Source organism: Lactuca serriola, chromosome 1 (assembly GCF_051521515.1).
Source record: "Lactuca serriola cultivar US96UC23 chromosome 1, Lser_US96UC23_V15, whole genome shotgun sequence".
NCBI classification, from domain to species: domain Eukaryota; kingdom Viridiplantae; phylum Streptophyta; class Magnoliopsida; order Asterales; family Asteraceae; genus Lactuca; species Lactuca serriola.
This window is the reverse complement of record NC_136408.1, coordinates 51,390,044-51,417,048: the sequence shown is the minus strand read 5'-3', so window position 1 is coordinate 51,417,048 and position 27,005 is coordinate 51,390,044. Positions and strand designations below refer to the sequence as shown.

General features: G+C 39.4%; 1 protein-coding gene across 2 annotated transcripts; it reads right to left on the bottom strand.

The window, feature by feature from the left end:
* Positions 1 to 16,939: 16,939 nt before the first annotated feature.
* BRD4 (bromodomain 4) lies at positions 16,940 to 21,798 on the bottom strand. Of its 2 annotated transcripts, none has more exons than XM_079026295.1 (6): positions 21,492 to 21,798; positions 19,601 to 21,325; positions 18,970 to 19,019; positions 18,479 to 18,556; positions 17,789 to 18,317; positions 16,940 to 17,703 (listed from the first exon to the last, which is right to left on the bottom strand). In XM_079026295.1, the coding sequence occupies exons 2-6, from the start codon at positions 19,754 to 19,756 to the stop codon at positions 17,104 to 17,106; spliced, it is 1,413 nt and encodes a 470-aa protein (XP_078882421.1). In that variant the 5' UTR covers positions 19,757 to 21,325; positions 21,492 to 21,798; the 3' UTR covers positions 16,940 to 17,103. The 2 variants fall into 2 exon arrangements, with proteins under 2 accessions (XP_078882421.1, XP_078882428.1); XM_079026302.1 differs by having other exon boundaries at positions 19,601 to 20,006.
* Positions 21,799 to 27,005: the final 5,207 nt, after the last annotated feature.

Below are 27,005 nucleotides of genomic sequence, written 5' to 3'. Positions count from 1 at the left end.
TTTATGCAATGATCCTTTCGTAATGTCACTGCACTAAAGTCACAATGACTATTGCCAATGAAATTACAAAGTCCTCTATCGGAGATTGTTACAAGACAATTCCATAGATGTGATGTCTTTCACTCAATGTACATTCCTTTGAACATCCTTTTGCATGAAAGTTTCTAATCTAGACATAGATTCTCAATATCCAACTCCCAATATGGAAACATTTCCATATTTTCCATATGACAACTCATTCTTAATAGAATCTTTTCTATTCATAATAACGTCGATATGGTCCATCCAATAGTATACTTCCAACTACTCACAAGCAACCAATCATCGGCGAACTTTGGATTGTCCTTTGATAGTTGTCTAATTATCTTAGTCAAAACCGATTCTTGTCATTTTCCCTCTAAATGCACTAGACATTTGGAAAATTTTAGAATGGTCAAATATTATAGCATTTGCAATCGATCCTATACCCGAAGCGTATGGGACACGATTCATAATGTCTTACATAAAGATTCGATACTTTATCAATCTTCTACCATAATATTTTATGTGCTACATTCTCTCAATTCGAAATATGAAGAGGAATGTCGTAATCATAATCGAAATTTAAGAACACACTATGTATCCTTTGACTAATATTATTAATATTCCACAACCTAAGCCTTTAGATTTGAAATGAAGCATGATATTCTCTCCCTTAATTATAGCAAAACAACTATTCAACCCTTACAACTTTGCAAAGTATGACTCTTGTTTTCTATAATTAATATTGCTAACTTCCAATAATTGCCTTAATAATCAATGAATCAAAACATTTATGCTCCCACTATCACGATGATTATTACAAACATAACACTTATGATCCCACTAGTTTTGACATGTATTCAGAAACAGCTTAACTTTCAGAAAAAGAATGCCTATTGAATTTCTTTAAGTTCATATTTCTAATACCCAATGCTTTGATAATCTTTTATCAAGGCTTCTTAAACTTATACACCTTTGCCTTAGATAGTTTATATGTGTGTCTTAAACAATTTAGACTAATTGCCAAATCTCATAATTCGAATCATGGAAAGGGATACTGTAACCATAATCGAATTCGAGAATACAATTTTCACAATCACTATCTTCTTAAAATCTTCCTTAGTGAAAACATTTCCTCACAATCATTTTCATGAAGGAGGGAATCTTATGACACTTAGGTGTTAATGGTGTATGTGCCCCTATCCATGTGAATTTGTCAAAACCAAAGTTTGCGACAAATCCAAACTCATATGGACCGAACTTTCTCAATCTTGATTTCTTGCCTTATGGTAACACGGCTGCCCACCATGTCTTCCAAGTAGTTAAGCAGCTCACCCTTTCCTCTCAATGTACTTTCAATTGATCAAGTTCCTTGCCTTTTATGCATTCAAATGAGAACTCATAGGGCTCACATGCATAATTAACTCAATTGGAACGGCACAAAAACAAGGTAATGTCAACACGATAGGTTGTAAAACTCTACTCGTGTGCTAGTGATGATCAATAAGGTTTATTCTTGATTTGTTCTTGAAACCTTTCAAGACCATTAAGACTCCCACTGAATCCTTGACATATAAGATTCTCTTGCCAATAAACATTTCTTAACAAACAAATATTCAAGAGTTAGTGTAGCCTTTATCAAGACAAAACATTTCATAAAATTGGTCCTAGTTGGTCTTTGTCTTATCCAAGACATCACAACTTTCCAATTTCAAATGTGCGAGAATAGGAAAACCTTTTTCCAAATTCTACTTTTTGATGAATGTTATAAACCTTCTTAAGACTTGTCACTCAATATTACAATCTTAACTCTAAGACTTGTTTTGGAATGAAGTATGATTGACTTCTTGATTTAACCATTTCTTCAATTCTTGATTCCTCTTCTTATACATACACTTGTACTAAGACTTATTTAGAGGATCAATTGAAACATGGTTCTTAATCATTAAGACATATCATAAAGTATAAAAGGTACTCTGCCTTCTTCTTATAATAGAGAAACTTTTATCTTTCTGCCTACTTGATTCTTTTATTCGTTCTGCTATTGATTTAAACCTTTTCAATCAATTCAGAATTACACTTAATCTTATAAGTATAATCATATTTACTAATCCTTTAGTAAATCATGATGAATATCTTTGTTACCCTTGTGGTGGACTTGATCAACACACAACTTTCTGTACTCGATCTCCTAGTCCTTCACTTGACACTTTGCCAATGAATTAGTCTATTTTCCAAATATGAAATTTCTCATTCATCGTGCAACCAAATTGCATGATTCCAAGTTTCTGTCCAATTGAAACTTGGGCGATGAGAAACTCTCCCTATTTGGTAAATTCTTGACATTTCCACAATTATCATAATTAAGAATCACATCCACTCGTTGTAGAAATATATGAACATCAATTTTTCATAATGATTTCATTGCAAGGAAATTAAATAAATAAATAAATGAGTCAAACCAAAATTTATTTAATTCATAAAAGCAGCGGAAAACATTTGTCCTTACAATGCAAAATCAACTGAAAAACTATGTAACCAAAAAAAATTCCTAACAACTCTATCATAACTTCCTAAGCTCAAAATCTAATCTTCAAATCCATGCGATCGAGATCCATCTCTTTGTAATTAGATTCATCTTGCTCTTTCATCAAGTTTCCTCTCTTTTCACTGATCCTGCAAAACATTCAAATGTAATCTTATCACATCATGTATAAAGAATCAACGAATAGGAACTTAATGGAGTTAGATAGTGGATTTTACCTGAAGCACAACCATACTCTTTGACTCTCCCATCTTCTGGACTCTTCAGGCTCTTAGGGCAGGCTTGTATCCAACGCCCTTTCTCTTGGCAGCAAACGCAAGTGGGTTCTCCTAAACGTCCTTGGAAGCATGGTTGGTTGACTCTCCCAACAAATACGCTCCATTGCTTTGCCAAATCATTTCTGATTCAGCAGCAATGAGCATGTAAGTTAGGTCAATGAGGTTTTCGTCATGATCCATCATATAATACTTTCTTTTGAACTCGTTATATGATTCAGGAAGTGACTGCAGAACCCAGTTCACAGCCAACTTATCAGGGAATGACGCACCTAACATTATCAACCTATCGATGTGTGATTTCATTCCTAGAACGTGGGCACACACGGGTTTACCATCTTCATGTTTCATTTCCAATAGGGTTTTAGTGACATTGAACCTTTCAATTCTTCGATCTTGTGGGTTAGGGAGAATAATTGGAGGAGGTGGAGGAAGTGAAGTATGATTTCTTGTTCCTCGATCGAATCGTGGAATATCATCTTCATGTGGAATGCTTGTTCCACGGGATTTGGGAAGACCATAGTTGTCGTACTTTGACATCTACAAAACGGGAGAAAAATAAATTCAAGTTAGTTGATAGATTGAGTCCTTAATAAATCACCCAAATGAGATATTAAGGCTAGGACCCAACACAATACGCTACAACCTAGAAAAGGGATGCCGTAATCTAGTTGCATAATATTTGAAGGTAAGTGAATGACGATTCACTAATTTCCACCATGAAAAACGAAAAAGAAATTTAAGTTTTAAATCTATGAAAACTCCTAGATCCTATGAGATTTATTGAACATTTCAATGGCATGTTTAAATCTCGATATGCCCCTCTAGTTTGTGACTGGGATGCCGAGGATCACAAAGCGTGTGTGAATAACCATGCAAACTTACATGGTGCCCCCACATGTTACAGTCACCTATTCGATGTGCCGGTAAACCACACACGCTCCACCGAACTATGACAAACATTGAGTCACCCTTTGCTACCTTTGCTTAGAACCATTTAGTGTGCCGATAAACCACACACGCTCCACTAACGTCTTTGCAAGGGCACAAAGTGTAATTTCATGGAATTGCATCAATTCACTTTTGCCTAAAGTAACTAAGATTGGGAATTTGTAAAGCATTTAGTTACTTTTTGTACTTCATTATACTTATAATGGAAGGTTTTGTCCTATCCTACCCGTTCGGCTAACGACCCTCCACTAGTCAAGAGTGCGGTGGGTAAGAGTGGATACCCATTCAATCGTCATTTTATAGGCAATTTCCTTAAACACCCCTTATAGACTAGCTTCGTGAATGAGGCCTACTAACGGTAAGACTGACTTTTATTCATACATATATATATATATATATATATATATATATATATATATATATATATATATATATATATATATAATGTTAGACTTTTAATTATACACCTTAATTAATTAATAAAACTATAAGGGTGTGATTTGAACTTTTCAAAACAATACTAGGGTGTTAGAATCTAACATTCCTAAATTAAACCTTTAATCTACTTTTAAATTCCAAAACTTGAGGGCAAGTTTTGAAACCTTTTTCAAAACATTAGGGTTTCAACTATTTAAATTTCAAAACAAAACTTTTGAGTTCAAATTTAAACTATAAAACCTAAAGGGGAAAATTGAAACTTTTCATAACACAAGGATCAAATAACAAATAATATAAATTAAACAATTAATTTCATCATTATCTATATTTAACCTAATTTCAATTTCTTGCAAAATAAGTTACCCAATTAATACAAATAATCCAACTTTAATCATATAAGGAAGTTATTATCTAATCAATTGGTAATTATCATTTGATTAATCAAGGATATACTCATAAATATGTATAAAATCGGATTTTAATGATCTAAAACAGATAAGACAAGTATCCATGAGAAAAACAGCAAGAAATCCCAAAAATAGCTCCATCTGACGCTCGAACTCGCCGAGTTCCACACTGGACTCGCTGAGTTGAGGCCTACTCGCCGAGTACACTGTGGTACTCGCCGAGTTCATCAGGCAGATGGGCCAAAAAACGTTTTTGCAACTTGAACAAACATACAAGGCATCAATATAATAGAAACCAATCAAGGCTCTGATACCACTAATGGGTTTTAGCCATAAGAACATCCTATGTGCTCATACAAACCCTAATTCTTGGATCTAGGTTTCTCGATTGTACATGTAATTCATCCAAGACTTCAAACCCTAGATCTAGCATATGATAATCAATATAACATATGAATAAGGGTTTAGATCATACCTTGATTGTTATGTAGCAATAACAATCTCAAATCCTCCTTGTATTGACTTTAGAAAGCTTAGAGTCACAAATGTCACTCCTCTAATAGTTCACAAACACCAAGAGCAAGAGGATGAAGAGGAAAAGAGAAGGAGGCTGCCCAAAACGTGTGAAACCCTAATCAACAAGTTCACCACGTTTTTAGGGCATAAGGGTTCTTTAAATAGTGAGGCTATTAGGGTTATCTAACAAGGAAACCCTAATTTGGATGCTTAAGCCCTAAGCAACCCATGGACTCCTTTCCTTAAAGGCCTAGGACGATTTCTAATGGGTTTCCCCATAGAATTCGTCCACCCCTTTAATATGGAGTCCATTAGCTCAATATTCAACTATCATACAATTGACAGTTCAAGTCCATTAAGTTCAATTAATGTCTTTTAGTCACAAACTTAATTACCAATTAATTCTTGACTAATATTAAATTAAACAATATGATTTCTCCTTTAATATATTATTCTCATAATATATTAATAAATCATATTTAATCCTTTCTCTCCATAATTCATCCTATCAAGTTGCTTTGGTGAAGACAGCCCAAAAGGACCATGCACCATCGGGTCAAGTACATACCAAAATAGTTATGGACTTAGACACTAATCCAACAAAGCTACCACAAACTGCACGAAGGATGGATTCGATTTGGGTCATGGTGGATCGGTTGACCAAGAGTGTACATTTTATCCCCATTCATACGACTCGGCGAGTCGGATGCAGATAGCCTGAGTTCTAGAATCGAAAGGGAACTCGTCGATTTGATGCCATACTCGACGAGTAGCCGCGAGTAGGGTTGAGAAGTGAGAATAGAGACTCGGCGAGTTGGCGGCCCAACTCGGCGAGTCAGGGCAACTGTAGGTTGACTTTGACCGGGAGAGTTGACTTTGACCAGGGGTAAAAGAGTCATTTTACCCCAATTCAGTTATTAGTATTTGATTGAGTGTGTTTATGGAATTGTAGCCGGGGAGATACCGGAGCAGAAGCAGATAGCTTCCAGAGCCATACACTCAGCAGCCAGTTCACGAGGTGAGTTTCCTTCCAGTAGGAACGGGTCTACGGCCACAATGCCGGCCCGTTTAGTTAGTAGTAGTTCCGGACTTCAGTCTGATGCAGTAGTTAGAGTGCTTGATGTCTTTGTGATTCAAGCATGTTTTGTGTTATGTGTTCCGGACATGAGTCCGATGCAGTATATGTATTATGTTAGCAGATACGTGTTTATGTTATGCTATGTTCAGCTAGTTCCGGACTCCGGTCCGATGCAGGGGACAAGGTCCCAGTCAGTTCCGGACTTCAGTCCGATGCAGTCAGTTCCAGACTTCGGTCTGATGTAGTCAGTTCCAGACTTCGGTCCGATGCAGCTAGTTCCGGACTTCGATCCGATGCAGTGGGCAAGGCCCAGTATGTGCTTTATTTGTTATTGTGTGGTATGTGGTAGTTTGGGGGAGCTCACTAAGCTTCGTGCTTACGGTTTCAGTTTTGGTTTCAGGTACTTCCGTAAGTAAAGGGAAGAGCTCGGGATGATGGCATCGCACACACCACAACTTCAGTTTTTGTCTTGGGAGTTGATTCAGTTTCTTAGATATGTTTTGATACAGTTGTGACACAGTTTTTCTCACAGTATTTTAGTATGGTTTGAGATACGCAACGTATGGTTTTATTATATGATACTAAGTTTTATAATCTTTGTTATATTAAAAATGAAATTTTTGGGTCGTATCTTTGGGATGTTTCAAGTTGGTATCAGAGCCTTGGTTTGAGGGATTCGGATACACTTACGGGTGTATCTGAACTCAAGCTAAGGGAAAAGATAAAAAGATTTTCAAAAGGAAAATATTTTCAAAAGAAATTTTGAAAAGCACTTAGAAAGAAAAGAATTTTTAAACAAGATAAGGGTGTGGTGCATGCGATCAGCCGAGCTCAAGTAAGTACTCCCAAATTACCCATACATGTTTCAGTATCAGTTTTTGTTCCAGTTTCAGTTTCAGTTTCAGTAGAACAGCATGCTAGTATAGGACTAAGGATCTAGGAGGATGCCTTATGTGTCTGCTTTATGTGTTTCAGCTTGATAAGAATTTCATGCTAATATTGAGTAGACAGTAATAGGATAGCCTGTTTAGGTTATGCCTGATAGTATGAGCTTAGCATTGTATGCTAGTACAGTTTCTCGTTATGAGAATAGATTTGCTTGAGTAGTTTCCTGTGTCCAAATGATGCTTGTTTTGTGCTTTGTAGGACTCTTGGTGATGGGAGTTAGCCGTTAGGTGAATACGTCACGTCACATGTGATCAGGGTTGAATAATCTCAGAGTGTCGGATTTGGCCCTATTGCGCAGCTCTTGTTTGAGTCTAACCGTTGTAGGGACGAGTATTTTACTCGAAGGATTATCTGAGCCTCATCACATGTGATGGTATTCAGGTGATGGCTAATTAGCATTACAAGGAGGCCTTCGGCAGCTGAGGACTGGTTTGAGTGGAGTCAGGGGTTTCCCTAGGGCAAGCCTAGGATGAGAGTAGCAGAGATCAGTAGTAGTAGAAGTGACTTGGTGGAGTCAAGGCAGTTCTTGAGGAAAGTATGGATAGATGTGGAAGGTAGTATGGGCCCGTACTACTGAAAGCAGAGGATCCGTACTCGAATCAAGGAAGGCTGAGACAAGACCAGGAAGCTAGTAGTAGTATCAACGATCCCTTGAGATATTTCAGTTTTCTGATGTTGCCATGATGAGTTTCAGAATGGTGGTTTTGCGTTCGAGGCTAGCAGACGGTAGTGCCGGTGCCGGGGAGGGATCAGGATCAGGCTCGGGGGCCGAGCGTATGGATGAACAGACCAGAGAGTTTCTTTCTTCAGAGATTACTCGTATCATACTGGAGCAGACTCCTGTGATCTTCGGTTCGATCAAGGAGGGTATCCTAGAGCTGATGGATGAGAGGTTGGGCACCTTCCGTGCCGAGGTGGCAGCCATGATGGGGTCGCGCACACTTACGTTCAGGGAGTTCAGGGCATGTGGAGCTCCGGATTACCACGGGGCGCGGGACCCCATAGCGAGTACTAGATGGTTAGCGGATGTGGCCAACGCTTTCCGCACGAGCAGGTGTCCCAAGGGGGACAAGGTTAGATTGGCGTCCTGTCTTCTGAAGGACAGGGCACGGGATTGGTGGGAAGAGGTCGGACATACCATTGGAGATGATGCAGCGCTAGATGCTATGACCTGGGCTGATTTCTATACCAGGTTCAGGGCGGAGTTTGCACCGGTTATTGAGGTGCAGCAGTTAGCTTGAGAGTTTCAGGACCTCACCTAGACTACAGAGACCGTGGCAGAGATCACCGCCAAGTTCAGGGAAAGGGCTCTTCTCGTTCCTCAGTATGCAGCCGATGAGGAAATGAAGAAGGCCCGTTATCATGAGATGTTGCGGAGCGATATCCGCCAGTTTGTGAGCCGGTCCAGCTATAAAACGCTGTATGACATGATTGCTAGGGCTCGGGAGAGGGAGATTGACCTTGAGATGGAGAAGAAGAGGAAACCAGAGGCGGTTTCGGGTACAGGTAGTTCGGGCAAAAAGCCCAAGGTTTCAAATCACAGATCCAGGAGTCAGCAGAGCCACGGTCGATGTGGCAAGTATGGTAGATTGCACGATGGGGTGTGCAAGGCAGGGAGTTCCGGCTGCTACAAGTGCGGTCGGACTGGGTATTTGAGTAGGGATTGTACGGCCCCTGCTACCGCCATTGCAGCATCAGATCTGATTTGCTTTCAGTGCAATCAGAGGGGACATAAAAAGTCCCAGTGTCCGAGTTTAGCTGCAGCAGGGAAGGTGGCTGCACCTGCCCCTGCTACTTTGAGGATTACAGATGGCCGGCAGGGCCGAGCCGAGGCGCCAGTGGCGAAGAGTAGAGCTTTTCAGATGACAGCAAAGGAGGCACGAGCGACTCCTGATGTGGTGACGGGTATGTATCTTCCCTTCATCTCTATATTATTATTGATTATTGCTTATGGTTATATGTTTTGTATAGGGTCGTTCTCTGTGAACGACATTTCTGCTACAATATTATTTGATTCGGGGGCTACCCGATCGTTTGTATCGCTAGCGCTTAGCAAGAGATTTAGTAGAGCTCCAGGGGAGCTGGATTGTCCACTAGAGGTCGAGATAGCAGATGACAGGACCGTGAGGGTCGCCAGAGTGCATAGAGGATGTTCTCTTCAGTTGTTCGACGAGCAGTTTCCGGTGGACTTGGTCCCTATTCCCCTGCGAGGGAATAAGGTTATAGTAGGCATGGATTGGTTGAGTCCCAATGGGGAGGTGATTGATTGCGAGCTGCAGCTAGTGAGGGTTCGCACTCCCAGTGGGGGAGAGTTAGTGATTCAGAGCGAGAGGCCACAACGCGGACCAGCTTTTTGTTCAGCCGTGAGAGCGAGGCGCTATTTTCAGCAGGGTTGCGCCGGATACATAGCTTATGTTTTGGATGCCCGGGAGAAGGGTAAGGTGGCAGTAGATGATGTTCCGGTAGTGCGAGACTACCCTGATGTCTTCCCAGAGGATTTGCCTGGAATACCTCCAGAGAGACAGGTAGAGTTCGGGATTGATCTGATTCCGGGTGCGGCGCCGATAGCTAAGGCACCGTATCGGTTAGCTCCCCCTGATATGCAGGAGTTGTCTACGCAGTTTCAGGAGCTTCTAGACAAAGGTTTCATCAGATCGAGTAGTTCGCCTTGGGGAGCTCCGATTTTTTTTGTGAAGAAAAAGGACGGATCGCACCGTATGTGTATAGATTACCGGGAGTTCAATAAGGTAACGGTGAAGAACCGTTACCCACTTCCGAGGATAGATGATTTGTTTGACCAGCTTCAGGGAGCGTCTTGGTTTTCCAAGATTGATTTACGTTCCGGGTATCATCAGATGCGAGTCAGAAATGAGGATGTGCAGAAGACTGCTTTCAGGACCAGGTATGGTCATTATGAGTTTGTGGTGATGCCGTTTGGGCTCACCAACGCTCCAGCCGCGTTCATGGACCTCATGAATCGTGTGTGCAGGCCGATGCTGGACCGGTCTGTGATAGTATTCATAGATGATATCTTGGTGTATTCCAAGACGCAGGAGCAGCACGAGGAGCACCTGAGGGAGGTGCTAGAAGTTTTGAGGAGGGAGAGACTTTTCGCAAAGTTCTCCAAGTGCGAGTTCTGGTTGCGCGAGGTGCAGTTCCTTGGTCACCTCGTTAACCAGAAGGGTATTTTAGTAGATCCGGCCCAGATAGAGGCCGTGATGCGGTGGGAGGTCCCGAAGTCTCCATCCGAGATTCGGAGCTTCCTAGGGTTGGTAGGGTATTACCGGAGATTCATTCAGGATTTCTCCAAGATAGCAGTACCGCTCACCCGACTGACCAAGAAGTCGGTGGTGTTTCGTTGGGGGCCTGAGCAGCAGGCAACATTTGAGACCCTCAGGCAGAGGTTGTGCGAGGCTCCGATCCTTACCCTGCCAGAGGGAGTAGAGGATTTTGTAGTCTACTGTGATGCCTCAATCACAGGTATGGGAGCAGTATTGATGCAGCGAGGCCATGTGATAGCTTACGCCTCGACACAGTTGAAGCCTCACGAGGCTAACTATCCTACCCATGATTTAGAGCTGGGGGCGGTTGTGTTTGCCCTCAAGATTTGGAGACATTACCTTTATGGGGTCCGTTGTACCATCTACACGGATCACAAGAGTTTGAGGTACCTTATGGATCAGCCGAATCTAAACATGAGACAGAGGCGGTGGTTGGATGTGCTGAAAGATTATGATTGTGAAATCCTTTACCATCCAGGGAAGGCCAACGTAGTGGCCGACGCCCTAAGCCGCAAGGTGACAGCAGCCCCTATCAGAGACTTATGTCTGAGGATGACAGTGATTACTCCGTTGTTGGAACGGATCAGGGAGGCTCAGGTTGAGGGCCTCAAGGAGGAGAGGCAGAAGTGTGAGAGGATAGTGGGCCGAGTAGCTTCGTCTGATTATGATAGTCGGGGGTTGTTGACCCTTCATGCGAGAGTGTGGGTACCGTACTGGGGCGGAGTACGGCAGGTGTTGATGGACGAGGCTCATAAGTCTCGATTTTCTATCCACCCAGGGGCGACGAAGATGTATAGAGATCTTCGACCCGATTACTGGTGGCCCTGCATGAAGCAGGATGTCGCCTGGTATGTAGAGAGGTGCCTGACCTGCAGGAAGGTCAAGGCAGAACACCAGAGGCCTCATGGCAAGATGCAGTCGTTAGACATTTCCGTGTGGAAATGGGGGACATCACCATGGATTTTATCACCATTCCCAGGACCGCACGTGGGGTAGATTCGATTTGGGTAATAATGGATCGGTTGACGAAGAGTGCTCATTTCATACCGATCCAGGAGAGCATATCGGCAGAAAAGTTAGCCGATATCTATGTGCGGGAGGTAGTGGCACGTCATGGAGTGCCGGTATCAGTGGTGTCAGACCGAGACGTCCGTTTTACATCCAAATTCTGGAAGCGGTGTCACGACGAGATGGGTACTCGTCTCCATTTCAGCACCGCTTTCCACCCTCAGACGGACGGGTAGAGTGAGAGGACGATTCAGACTCTCGAGTACATGCTCCGGGCATGTGTCCTAGACTTCGGTGGCAGTTGGGATACGTATCTTCCGTTAGCGGAATTTTCGTATAACAACAGTTATCATGCGAGCATTGATCGACCTCCCTTTGAGATGCTTTATGGGAGGAAGTGCAGGACCCCGATTTGTTGGGGCGAGGTCGGTCAGCGAGTCATTGGGAGCACAGAGGTGGTGCTCAAGACAACCGAGTTGATTCAGCAGGTTCGTAGTAGACTGCAGACTGCGCAAAGTCGGCAGAAGAGCTACGCCGACAGGAGGCATTCAGACTTGGAGTTCCGGGTGGGCGATATGGTCCTTCTGAAGGTCTCACCTTGGAAGGGTGTCATCAGGTTTCGGAAGAGGGGCAAGCTGGGCCCCAGGTTCATTGGTCCTTTCAGGGTTTTGGCCCGATTGGGTCGGGTTTCTTATCGGTTAGATCTTCCAGCAGAGCTTAGCCAGATCCACAACACTTTCCATGTGTCTCAGTTGAGGAAGTGTTTGGTGGATGAGTCAGCAGTTGTTCCCTTAGAAGATATTCAGGTTGATAGCAGCCTGAATTATATTGAGAGGCCGGTCGCGATTCTGGACCAGAAGACAAAGACCTTGAGGAACAAGGTAATTCAGTTAGTGAAGGTGCAGTGGTAGCACCGGAAGGGGTCTGAGTGGACGTGGGAGGCTGAGGAGGAGATGAGAGAGCACTACCCGGAGTTATTTGCAGATTCAGCCGTAGTAGACTTCGAGGACGAAGTCTGAGTCAAGTGGGGGAGAATTGTAACGACCCATCTCTGGTATGTTGCTTCCTTGGTATTTATTTAGAAGTTTTCAAGAGGGACTCGGCGAGTCTATAGCCCCACTCGTCGAGTAGGGATGGGATTTCGAGCACGTGTAAGTTGGCGACTCGGCGAGTCCATATTCGGGACTCGGCGAGTCCGCCTGCCAGGAAGAAACCCTAAATCTCCGGTTTTGCTCACTATTTAAGCAATGTTATGTGCCCCAAACTCGCCTCCTTCACCCTCAGAGAGCTTGTGAGAAACCCTAAACCATTCCTTGTATGATCTAAGTGTTTTGTGTGAATTCTTGAAGGATTGAGGAAGAAGAAGAAGAAGAAAGGACCAAAAAGAGGAAGTGTAGAGCAAAGATCCAAGGCCAAAGTCAGAGTTCATTGAGGTATGTCTCGGAATTATCCTGTTTTGTGCTTAAAACCTCCATTAGAACACCTCAAAGGCTAGTTTAATGTATTTTCCAAGCTTTATAGTTGTATGGATGCCTTGTTGGGTTGAGATATCCCTAGATCTGTTCATTTAGGAGTGTTAGAGCCCTGATCTAGTGCCTTTTCAAAGTTTCTTTGCTTGAGAACCCTAGATCTAGCCTTTATTATGTTTTTTGAGCCTCTTAATCTTCATGGGTGCATATGGGCACGTAAAGATAGAACCTTTACGTGTTAATCGAGCTTAGGGAGCCCAGATCTATAAGTTTTATGCGCTGGATTCAAGCAGAATCGAGTTTAGAGTAGCTGCATGCATGCGACTCGGCGAGTCGAATCGCGAGTCCCTGATTTTTCCCCTTTTGAGTGATGCCGAGTGGGGACCAGTGAGTAGTAGAGTGGACTCAGTGAGTTGGAGGTCAGACTCAGTAATGGAGGGACTCGACGAGTTGTTCATACAACTCGGCGAGTCCAAGACAATCTTCTTAGCTCAAGAACAACTCGGCGAGTTGTTCATACGACTCGGCGAGTCGGATGCAGATAGCCTGAGTTCTAGAATTGAAAGGGAACTCGTCGAGTTGATGCCATACTCGACGAGTAGCCGCGAGTAGGGTTGAGAAGTGAGAATAGAGACTCGGCGAGTTGGCGGCCCAACTCGGCGAGTCAGGTCAACTGTAGGTTGACTTTGACCGGGAGAGTTGACTTTGACCAGGGGTAAAAGAGTCATTTTACCCCAATTCAGTTATTAGTATTTGATTGAGTGTGTTTATGGAATTGTAGTCGGGGAGATACCGAAGCAGTAGCCAATAGCTTCCAGAGCCATACACTCAGCAGCCAGTTCACAAGGTGAGTTTCCTTCCAGTAGGAACGGGTCTACGGCCACAATGTCGGCCCGTTTAGTTAGTAGTAGTTCCGGACTTCAGTCCGATGCAGTAGTTAGAGTGCTTGATGTCTTTGTGATTCAAGCATGTTTTGTGTTATGTGTTCCGGATATGAGTCCGATGCAGTATATGTATTATGTTAGCAGATATGTGTTTATGTTATGCTATGTTCAGCTAGTTCCGGACTCCGGTCCGATGCAGGGGACAAGGTCCCACTCAGTTCCAGACTTCGGTTTGATGCAGTCAGTTCCGGACTTCGGTCCGATGCAGCTAGTTCCGGACTTTGTTCCGATGCAGTGGGTAAGGCCCAGTATGTGCTTTATTTGTTATTGTGTGGTATGTGGTAGTTTGGGGGAGCTCACTAAGCTTCGTGCTTACGGTTTCAGTTTTGGTTTCAGGTACTTCCGTAAGTAAAGGGAAGAGCTCGGGATGATGGCATCGCACACACCACAACTTCAGTTTTTGTCCTGGGAGTTGATTCAGTTTCTTAGATATGTTTTGATACAGTTGTGACACGGTTTTTCTCACAGTATTTTAGTATGGTTTGAGATACGCAACGTATGGTTTTATTATATGATACTCAGTTTTATAATCTTTGTTATATTAAAAATGAAATTTTCGGGTCGTATCTTTGGGATGTTTCACACAGTGTGGCAGTTGCTTTTGGAGAAAACCCTAATTTTTGGGCTTTGGTCCCTATTTAAAGGACATTATGGCTCGGGTTTCGTGATTATTCCGCCTCCACCACCCTCCTAAGCTCAGAAACCCTAACCCTAGCCTCCGTTGTATTTTGTGAACTCATTTTGGTACTTTTGGTGATCTTTGAAGAAAAAGGAAGCCTTTGGTGTGGTGATTCACCTTGCAAGCATCATCTTCATCTTCTAGCATATCTTCTGGACCTTAGTGAGTGTCCAAGACTCAACCTTTTTCCTTGCTAAGTTGCTAGATCTCTAAATTTTCTACTTATTATTCATGTCTTGTTGGGTTGGGGTGGTAAGATCTCATAAATTTTGCAACTTTATGAATCTCGAGGCCATTTGGGGCGTTTGGTGTTTTGGATTTAAAGAAGGAATGAGTTTTGGTGTCATGCATGAAATTTTTGTCATAAAACCCTTATATTGGCCTAATATGAGTTCAATACATGCATTGGACATGCATGTCTGTAAAACATGAATTTTTATGTTAGTTTTTGTGCTAGGAACTCTTCTGGAATGAATGGATAAGAAACTTCCAAGATTTAGGGCTTAATGATTAAGCCTATGTTGTGTTTGGCCCTTATTGAACCTAGGGTTTGAGATCTTGTTCTCTTGGATTGTCATAAGGGATAAATTTGGAAACTTTATCTATCTAGACCATAGAAAGGACCAAACTTGAGCCTTGGAGCTCTTTGAATTGAAAAAAAAAACACGGCATGGCCTTAGGTCGCCACGACGTGACGACTTGGAAATTCTTGTATGTATTGTCGTATATGGGACACGACTTGGTCATTGATGGCCACTACGTGGCGGTTGACTAAATTCAACGTTAACCGTTGACTTTTGGTCAAACTCCTAGTTTTGGAAGGAAATTTAAGGGCTTACCTTGTGTAACTGTATATATGGTGTATAGCATCGGTATTTTCCGGTAGTGAGAGCAGTAGCAGCTGATTATCGTCTAAGTGGTGAGTCTCTTCACTATACTCGTGGGTCGAAGGCACCAATATCAACCCACCGGATTGTGTTTGTAGGATGATATATGTATTTATGACACTTGGTGATATGCTTGTATGTGCTTGTTGTCTTTATGACTCTTGTCGATATGACTATATGTTGATTGTGTGTGGGGTGAAATAGATCGGGGGTGAAGTAAACCCGTTCAATTGAAAAATACCAATTGAGTTGAAATAGACTCGGTGACGAAATAGGCCCGGGGGTGAAATAGACTCGTTTGGTTGAAAAATATCGATTGAGTTGAAATAGCCTCAGGGATGAAATAAGTTTGGGGTGAAATAGATCCGTTACAGCTTCGAGCTGATATGTATGTATGATATGGGGTATTTTGAGGAAACTCACTAAGCTTTGTGTTTACAGTTTTATGTTTATGGTTTTAGATATTTCTGGTTCCAAGGGGAAGAGCTCGACATGATTGTACCACATCCACCAGTGTTCCGCATGATTTGACTTATTTTGTACTCTGATGATTATATGACACGTTATTATACTCTAATGGAATTTTCTGAATGAATGAATGGTTGTTTTTTATTGATTTAAAGAAAAAATTTCACTTATGATTTTTGGGACATTACAGATTTCTTAGAAGATCGATTTTGATTTCTTAAATTAAAATAATCAATTAATCAATAATCTAAAATTGAAGGTAAAGTAATTATGTAATTAAGTGATCTTATTAGATTTTTAAACTTAGTGTATTAATTTCTAAATCAATCGGTGCACTGGTTTTGAAACAATATGTTAATCAATGATCAAACACACACACACACACACACGCACTCAATGACTTAGAGAGTTCAAGAGAATGAGTAGCTTGGATTGGCAAAAATCAGAGGATGAACTGACTTTGGTTTGGTGAAGATACCTTTGAGTCGATTTTGTTTCTGAGTCTGGATTACCGGTCTACTATAAAGAATCATATGAAAATTTGGGCCCCCTCCACGACATGGGTCATGTACGGTCACCCAACTCGCATACCCTCAAAGACGTCCAAGCAACTAAACTTAATATTACTTGAAAATTCTGAGTCGCAAGCTAAGAATATGCTTTTACTGGTTATTCAAATCATAAAAGACATAAGTTTTAGTTTGGAAAGTAATATTGTTTTTTTTTCCATGGATTTTTTATTTTACGGACATATTATGCCTTTCAAGATGTCTACTGATCCTTCCAATAGTTTCATATTTGTTTCTTACTTGTTCTTCTTTGATATCCCTTATGAATCTGGTCGGTTTATTGACAATGTGTCTAAATGTAGAGAATCTAACCAGAACCATGAACTTGGTAATCATACAAGAGTTGTTGAAAGCAATGATATTGAAAAGGTTGTACACTTCCAATTTGAATAAAACTATAGAACCTAATAATATAATGAAGCTTATACAACTTCAAATTGGGTATATGCAATGAATGAGAGAAATGGAAGCAATATATCGGAACCAGACTTGGCTTATTACAAAAGACAACTTTTCTTGCAACATTAACAACATAAAACTATACTCATTTACACACACTACTAATAGTTTTTCCATCAACTTTTCAACTATGGCTAGTTTACAACTACCAACAAACCCATCACTTTTGATGAGCTTTTTTCCCGTTTGAAGAATTCCTAGGTGTCGGTGGTGGTTGTTTACCACCTCTGCCACCACCCCCCACCCTCCTCGGCCGCCCCAATCCTCTTTTTGCAATTTTCTGATTACCACGAAAGTCAACGTTTGACTTACTCCCTTCAATCTCCGGATTCAAGGTCCCGGAATCGGAATTACTACTAACTTTCAAATACCCATGTGGGCCCCCAATTGGACCACTACTTGGAAACTTTACTACAAGCTTCGGTTGTTTACATGGGGCTCGAGGCCTAACGCTTCGGGGCCTCACGGGAGGACTTGAGATTGAAGAAAAACATAGGATTGATGATAATGGCATGCTGCTGCTGCTACTGCTAGAATCGCTGCATAACTGCTTGTACCTTTTGCTGACTAGGCCACGGAGGAGCATTGCGGACTTGTACTCTCGGGTTCTTTTTGAGTAGAATACGAGTGCATTGTTGGCAAGCAAGAGCAAGTCTCGGAAAAGTTCTCGGGTTGATTTTATTCCGCAATTTGCAATTTTTGATCTTATTGTGTCCAGATCCATATGTTGACGGATTGTTTTTCGATAACGTGCTCTTTTCTGCAGAAAATGAATTTTGACGTTTTTGGTCAACCGATTGAAAATTTTATAATTTTTGTATCTTTCACAATAATATTATCATTACCTGGCTATCAAGCCGACGTCGAAACACCAATGCATATTGATTCTCAGTAACCGAATTAAAAATCCCTACCAAATCATCGCTTTGTGGGCCCCCCCTACACGACTCCCCTTCCTGCAAATCCACACTCGAAGACTGCATACCACTCGTTGAAGCCTCGTTCCAATTACCATCTTTCCTCTTTCTTTTCCCTCTTCTTTTTCTAATTGTGCCACTTTTTTCATTGCTCAATTCGATCATTGTGTTGTTCATACATGATTCGGGTACTTCTAGTTTTACTTCAATATTTTGAGACGATGCTAGGGATGGGCTATGAGATTGGGGTTGTGGGTTTGTTTCAAGATCTTGAGTGAAACTTCCGGATGATAATTCGAATTCATCTTTGGATCCTTGTTTATGAACGGTTTTGATCTTGATTCCCTTTGTTTTTGGTAAAGATGGAGGTGGGGATTCGGTTTGGCTTGAATCATAGTCGATTTGATTACAATTCACCTTTTTGGATTTGAGATTTTCAAGCTTTGATACGAGAAACCTATCAATGATTAAGCGAAAACCCTAATAATGGTTTGTATGCAGCAAAAATGTCAAGTATAATGGCTCGAAGAATCAAATTACTGATAAAAGAATTGTAAAAAATACCAAGAAATTGATATGTTTTAACTACAAAACGGGAAATATGAAAGAAAGACTTACCCAATTGATTCTTGGGATTTCTCGAGCTCTCGCTTCAATTCCGCAACTCTACGTTCTCGAAGCTCATCATACCAAAATCTAACGAATGAAAACCATGGCGACCAACAAATTTAAAGCCTGTTCAAAGTTCGCTTCAAAAACAACCTCTCTACATATAACAAGCTTCATGAAATCAACTAGAGTTGTTGACTTTTTCACAAGTTTGAAAATGGAAATTTGTGGAAAATACAAAATATTTGAATAATGAGGCTCGTGGACAAATGGAAGGAAAAAATAAATGAGCGCAGAAATTATAAGAAGCTTCGATATAACGTGGAAAACTATATGCATTGATTTTCTTTATTATTTCTGTATTTAGTCAGCAATAAACATCCGTATATAGTTTTACTGGATTAAGTTGAAGTATTAAAAAAAAAAAAAAAAAAGTAAAAAGCAGGACCTAAATTGAATAAAAGAATAAATACATTGAATGGAAAAAACTCGATACTCACTTGCAACCAGTATAACGCTGTTGCAAATCTTCATACCTCGTTCTACATGCCTGCAAGTGAGATAAAGTGAAATGCCTAATTATTATTATAATATCAATAATAAGAATGATAATAACAGCAATAGTATTAGTTCTTGTAGTAATTAATTAATTATTAATGTACATGTACTTGCCAAATTACATCTTTAACCCTTTCGACCGATGACTTTTTACACACAAAAATATTACATATTCATTTTAACTCCTGTTGACTTTTCATTTTATACCCTTATCCTATTTATTACTAATAAAAATATAAAATAAAAGTAATAATATTAGTTTAAACAAGATACAATAAGTCCATGTTAACTATAATGTTTAAATTTAATTGTAGCATTCATTTATAACTGTTATTATTAAGTTGTATAATTATTTCTTTTCATGAAAGTAAAATAAACTACACATTGATTATGTGTGTTAATTATTATTAATTTAAAGTTTATCAAAACTAACACTTCCTATTTATTGCAATTAGCCTCAAGACAGACTTCTAACTTGTGCAAACATGCTTGTACAGATGTGTATCATAATTCATAAAGACATAAATGAGTTTATGAGCCAAAAATAAGTAATAATGAAATCATATGCCTAACCTCAGGGGTGAAGTAATACGGGCAAACGGTTCGGGTACGGAGCTCCGAAGAAATGACGTCCCAATCGCCGGTCCCATGCCGGAGAACAGCACCGCCGAGGATAAGTTCCTCCCACGTACCCCACACCTTCTTCAAAACAACGCTGACGTCATCCATTCATCCACGTGTATAATGCTTGATAAGACAAAAAGAACCCACTGCCAAAAAGTTTTGTAAAAGAAATAATAAGGCGCACGTTAGCAGAAACCCTTATTCCGTCGACGGAAACCACCACGCCTCATGGCAAAACCGCCGGTTGCGGAGGAAATTGTTTGAATAAATGAAAAAGGTGTTCGGTTTTGAGGCGCAATTGGTGTAACTTTTGCGGGAGAAAAGGGTTTGACTGGTGGCGAATGAAGAATTCCGACTGCAGAACAGAATTTTTGTCAAGGTTCAAAATCAGAAAACAGAAAAAAGCAGTGAATTAAGGAAGATTAATAAGAGATGATGTTGTTGATTGGTTTGAAAATTTTGAAATTATTTGGTGGAATGTTGTACGACGAAGAAGAAGAGAACAAAAGGCTGGTTTTCCTCGAAAATCTCCCTTCCCCTCTTTCTCTCTCTAGATTGGCATCGCCAATGAATTTTGGTTTCTTTTAACCTTTTTATTTAAATTTGAATAGATAGGGAATTTATTATGTATATTTGGATTTGTCTTCGCCTATTTATTACTTTTTCAATCATACCAAGTCAGTCAATATATTTTTTAACAATGTCTCGTTAAGTCAATTATATAAAAACTCATCTTAGTAAGATGATCAACATTTGCCGGTGACTAACAACATAAGTAAAATACATAAAAAAAAAATACATTGCCATTTATAATTCTATTCGGTTTGGATTATAACTTTCATAATGTTGTTAATGTTGATTTTTCATTGTTTTATCCAGTATTCTAAAATTATTATATTGAGGAATTGGTTTTATTTAAAGTGAAAAATGTCATATTATTTGTACTTTTTGTATTTTTGTAATGACTAAACTGCACAAATGGTTCCTATGGTTTGATCAAAATTATCACTTTGGTCCAAAAAAATTTGGACTAGCATCAGAAGTCCAAAGTTTTTATTTTGTTACTTGTTTGGTCCAATCTGATTTTTTTCCAAATGACGGCTTTGTCCATATTAATATGTTTTTCTCTTTTTTCTTAATTGTTTTTCTGATTTAAAAAAAATAAAAAATGAAATTAAACCTCTCTCTCTCTCTCTCTCTCTCTCTCTCTCTCTCTCTCTCTCTCTCTCTCTCTCTCTCTCTCTCTCTCTCTCTCTCTCTCTCTCCCAAAATCCACATAATCACCACTTAATTTTGATTCACAGATTTTTCGCCTCAAATGTTTTCAAGTAAGGACCCTTGAACTCCGACAACAAATTTGTCTCCACCAAAGCCAACTTCTCAAGTGCCTCTAGAGTCGCCTTCCTCGCAGTCCAATCCTTACTTCTGACCACGAATTCAACCATAACCATCATCAGATTCCTCACAATTACCTAAGTCGAAGCAGCACCGACGCTGATCACACTCGCTACGACAGTCAACAATGCTGCCTTCGCCTTAAAGCTATCGTTCTTCAACAGCCTCTCAATCCTCGGTAACAACCTCCTCAAGTAAGTAGTGTCTGGATCTGGTGCGCCGTTGATAACCTTCACCTCCTACCTCCTCCTTTCAAATGTCACTTTTGTATTCTCCCTCCTTTGTATTTTGTGTTAGGTTAAAACCCAAATCAGATTTAAAACAACCCAAAGTTATGAATTCGAAATTGTTTCAAGCCCTAATCGAAGGAGAGAGTACCGAAAACTTTGATTTAGGTGTGATTAGGGCTCGAAAACCCTCAATTGGAGCAACAACGATAGCGTACCTGCAACATATCATCGCCACTGAACATCCTCTCCGGTGAAGATGATGAAAGGAAAAAATGTCGGGTCATTAGATTCCTCGGTTTTGCCCTTTGCGATTCACACAAAAAATGGCAAGAGCAGCAGCATAACAGAGGTGGTCGATGGTAGTGACCAAGAGCAGCTCTTCGGTGGCAGGAGGTTGCCCGGAAACCTAGTGGCTACTTCCTTTTTGCTTATGTCGGCAGTAGTCATCGGAGGGGAAGAGGGAAGAGGTAAGGCAGCAGGTTAGAGGGTTGCTTGGTGGAGTGGTTTTCGATCCAATGAGGGAGATATAAGGGTAGTGTGTGGTGTTGGAGAGAGAGAGAGAGAGAGAGAGAGAGAGAGAGAGAGAGAGAGAGAGAGAGAGAGAGAGAGAGAGAGAGAGAGAGAGAGAGAGAGAGAGAGAGAGAGAGAGAGAGAGAGAGAGAGAGAGAGAGAGAGAGAGAGAGAGAGAGAGAGAGAGAGAGAGAGAGAGAGAGAGAGAGAGAGAGAGAGAGAGAGAGAGAGAGAGAGAGAGAGAGATTTTATTTTATTTTATTTTTAATTTTTTAATTTTTTTTAAATCTGAAAATCAGAAAAACAATTAAGAAAAAAAAGAAAATCATATTAATAGGGGCCATTTTGAAAAAAATCAGAATAGATTGGACTAGACAAACAATAAAATGAAAACTTTGGACCTCTGGTGCTAGTCCAAACTTTTTTAGACCAAAGTGGCAATTTTGAGCAAACCACAAGGACCATTTGTGCAGTTTAGTCTTTTATAATCATGTAGAGTTAGTGAGTGTTTGGGAGTGCTTTTTAAAATGACCTTTTAGCTTATTGGTTTGTCAAAAAATAAATAAGTTAAAAAAGTGTTTGACAAACAGAATTTTAAAGGTAAAAAAAAGGCTTTTTAAAAAACCATGAATTTATGGCTTTTCAAAAAGTCAAATAAGCAATTTGAGAAGTAATCACAAACACATCCTTAATATCATCTATGTAACCACTCAACTCCAATCTTATAATAGACCAAATCCGACGCATTATCGATTTAACTTCAATCTTGTAATAGATCAACTCGAATGGATCTTAAAATTTGTGTTTTGAAGCCCAATTCACACTATGGGAAGCCATTTTGAACGACAAATTTATGTTATATTACAGTAATATACCAATTTGGTGTTAGCACTATTCACACCTCGATGTCTTCATATTCATATATAGATTGCCATTTTTACAATGTGAATTTGTGTCTTTATTTGCTTCATTATTGCTACCAAAGTCTTGCAGTATGAACATCAATCTTTGGATTATAAGATTATTGTTGTGCTTTGTCAAATCTTTCGTCAAAACGAGCGTCCTTATACGACGTTGGGAACATGTATGGCGGCAATTTTTCCATGGCGAAAATCATGTATGTGATAACAAATGTTTGTTCTGTAACGTCCTAAATTTCAACCGAAATTTCTTTTTAGAAGCATAAGAAAAAACAACCATTTTCATAAAGAGTGAAATACCAATAGTTACCAATCACAAAAACCAAGTCAAAACAATGTATCCGAAGCAATCATAAAAATCAGCAGAAGTATAAAATCATAAGTCATCATCAATGCATATGTGATACAGTCACAACGGGACCTTTCCACTATCATAAGAACAACTTGAAAAACATTTAACTTAACAATGTAAACCCAAAGTTTAGTGAGTTCTCTTAAATATAACATATATCATCGTGACAACTATATATATCATAACGGGCATGTGGGCTTTCATCGTCATCCCTTTTACATGTAGGCTCACGACACAACACCGATATTGTCATCACCCAAATGAACCGGTAGACTCATGGCACAACACCAATATTGGCATCATCTAGACGGACGTGTAGACTCATGTCACAACACTGGTATTCACATCATCTAAACTGGCATGTAGACTCACAACATGACACTGGTATTGTCATCATCCCAAACATAACATGTAAACATACATGCAACAATCAAAATCCTACTATTCTAGCATACAATCATATCATAGTATCACACGTACAACGTACACACAATGGATCCAATAAAGATATAAGTAATATAGTGATGAAACTCACCCGAATCTGAAGATCTGAAACACACACTTGCACGGGAGTACTCAAAGAATTAGCTAATCATGAAATGCCTAAAATCAAATAGAAGTCATATCTCAAACTATAGCTCGTCTTTAAAGTTTGACCAAAAGTCAAACTTGGTTAAAAGTCAGTTGTCAACTTGGTAAAAGTCAACAGTCAATTTCACCTTGGTCAAAGTCAATGGCCAACGTGACGCGGCCCACTCCTTGGTCGTGTTGTAAACCCTAGAAGACAAAACAATCGTGACTTACGACGTGGCACCTTCATTGTCACGTCGCGCCAAACGAAAAATCAGTTAACTTTCCCTTAATGTCTTAATCCTTTAAGATTAATGTTTATATTTAAAAAAAATACAAAATATAAATATAAACTTAATGGATAAAGTTTATAGCTCTATCCATTTCCATGCATCAAACCCACCTTATCCCAACCCTATATCTATATTAGTATAAAAATATATCCAAGGTCTTGTGTGGAAATAAATGGAGGACAAAAAATGAAGTTTAACATCTAAACTTTAGACTTGGAGTTTACTAACCCCCTCCCACCCCATTCATAGATCTCATGAATGGTCCATCATAATGCATAAAATCCAAGATCTAATCATATAAGCACATAAAGCTCCAAGCTTAAAGACTTACAGAGGTCTGGGAGATGCTCAAATGGTTGGATCTTTCTTGAATCAAGCTTTTATGCACACCAAGGCTCACTCTTCTCCTTCAAAATACACAAACAAAGGCACTAAGCTCAAATATGCTAGATAAGGAGGCTAGGGTTTGCTATGGGAGTTCGATGAAGGTAAAGACTAAGAATGGAGCAAACCTTAAACATTGCATTCCTTAAATAGGGTTCAAGGCTCGAGACCTAGGTTTCTAGATTGTGACGATCTCATGTCGTAACCAACATAAGTTTGTGTTGCTACTTAATGATGTGAATTGTGTCGCGCACATCAATGAGCCGAGCCACGGCCTAGCCAAAACCCCAAATTAAAATTAGCTTAAAGAAGATCAAGAGATAAACCACATACCAGAATCCAATTGTTATAACTCCATCCCCCCACCCCCACTTTAATCAAATTTCATCGTCAAATTTTTCATCAACACACAACTCAGGATAGTACTCATGCATCTTCATCTCAGGCATCCAAGTCCACTATGAACCCTTCTGGTTCTGTCACTTTATCTTGTAAGGATGCGATAAAAGTCAATTGTTACTTAGTATTATTAAATACTAAGTCATAGCATCTTGTATACGGTCCATATCAGCTCTTAACGTACTACTCAAACTGTATACTACATTGTAAAGATAGCCAAACACTTGACCTATTGAGTTTGGGAACTCTGCCAGCCTTAATCTTGTTGTCTTCCTCGAATTCTCTAAATTCTTCATAGCATATCACATAACTTCAACTGCGATATCGTTGGGTTATTTATCACTATCTTTAATACTTCTAAATCCATAAGCACTCATTTTTTCAATATGGTCGGCGGTGGGACGATTTCATAGATTACGCTAAAGTTCTATGATCTCACCAATCAAAAATAAACTTTACACGTACGATACTCCTTCGACGATACTATTATTTTACCAAACATACTCTAAAGGTACGATACCACTCTATAGGTATTAATACAATATTTGCAAAGTTACCTACGTTAACTATCATAAGTCTCTTATCTCCTTGAAAAGTTACATGCCAGTTCTACTACATTAATTATACGTTTAGGATCCTGCACACATAAAATTTCCTTTTCCTAATAAAGGTTAGCAATAGACCTCAAATATTCTCAATTATTAGCATTCTTGGTAGGAAACCTAAAACATGTTATAACATATAACATTTAACACATATTAGCATTTAAGGCATTACTCCTAAAATATGCCAGCGCACTTAATAGCAAGTAAGGTATAAAACCTAAGGCATGCTATAAAATAACTTTATTTGCATATAATATTATTTAAGGCATACCCTAAAATATTAGAATGCTTGTGTCTTTATAATATTAATTTAGGTAGACAACCTAAAATATACTAGACACATCTCTCACCATCATTGCTTAAAATCTAAGTTTAAGTATATAAATAATTACTATTCTTAGTTTATTTAAACTAATGCTCTGATACCAACTGTGACATCCCTTAGTTTTTCATACCTAAAAAAAAACTTTTCTTTACGCTTTAAAATTGTAATATCTTGCTTGCGGAAAATCCCAGTACAACAAAACATTTTTGTGGAACTGTCTCGTTTTATTAAAATATATTTGAGTAAAGACGTTATTTCAAAATATAAAACTTCTAAGGACGTCTTATCAATACATAACATTGTTACAATGTAAAGACCTAAGGGTCCTAAACACTATTGCAAATTAATCACTCGACATCCTAATCAAGTTCCAGTAGCTTTAACCCTATTACTTGTGATTCATATAAATTAAGTGGGTCAGGTTGTGAAACCTGGTGAGACACATAGGGTTTTCAACCCCACAATATTATTATGATAATAATTTATAATTATCAAACCTACAAACCAACTGTTAGCAATATATATATATATATATATATATATATATATATATATATCACTTAACTTAGATATATATAAAACATTACACCCATACATACCCATCCCAAACGATTCTCACAAATCCTAGTCCACAAATATCAACTCACCTGATGAATCGTTTAGAGCAATGGTTTAACTACATAGCTAGGGTCTTCCTTGTCCAGTATAAGTCATAAAGGCACTTGAGCCATGAGAGTATTTGATGAATTATGGTATCCCATATTATCTACATTTGTGGGTTATGAGACCACACTAGCAACACAATTCACAAGACCGTATAGCATGATCAAGTGTTGTCATCTTACTATGGGAGTGTGACATCCCCCCTTTTTCAGAACAAATTAAAACATTTTTCTTTATGCTTTAATACAGAAATTCCCAGTAAAACAAAACATTTTTGAGATAACAAAATTTATTTCATTTATTTAAAACCTTGAGGATGGAATCATTCACATTAAAACATATATCACAATGTAAGTATTAAAAAGTCTTGAAACTACTTATTACAGACACATCTCTTTATTCTACTCAACATATTTACTAGACTTCGACAACCTTACATCCGCTACCTGCGATGTGTAAAATGAGTGGGTCAGGTTTGGGAAAACCTGGTGAGATGCATAAGGTTTTCAAGCCCATAGTAATTTAATGATAATAAATAATATCATTCCTGCAAAAAAAACTTTATCAAATAATATAAAATCTAACCTAAGACCAACTACCCAACCCAACCAATCCTCATAGATCCTAAAGCAATGATTATTTGGAGGAATCAACCAACCTGATGAATCGTTTTAGCAACTATTTGACTACACAACTAAGGGAGTCCAT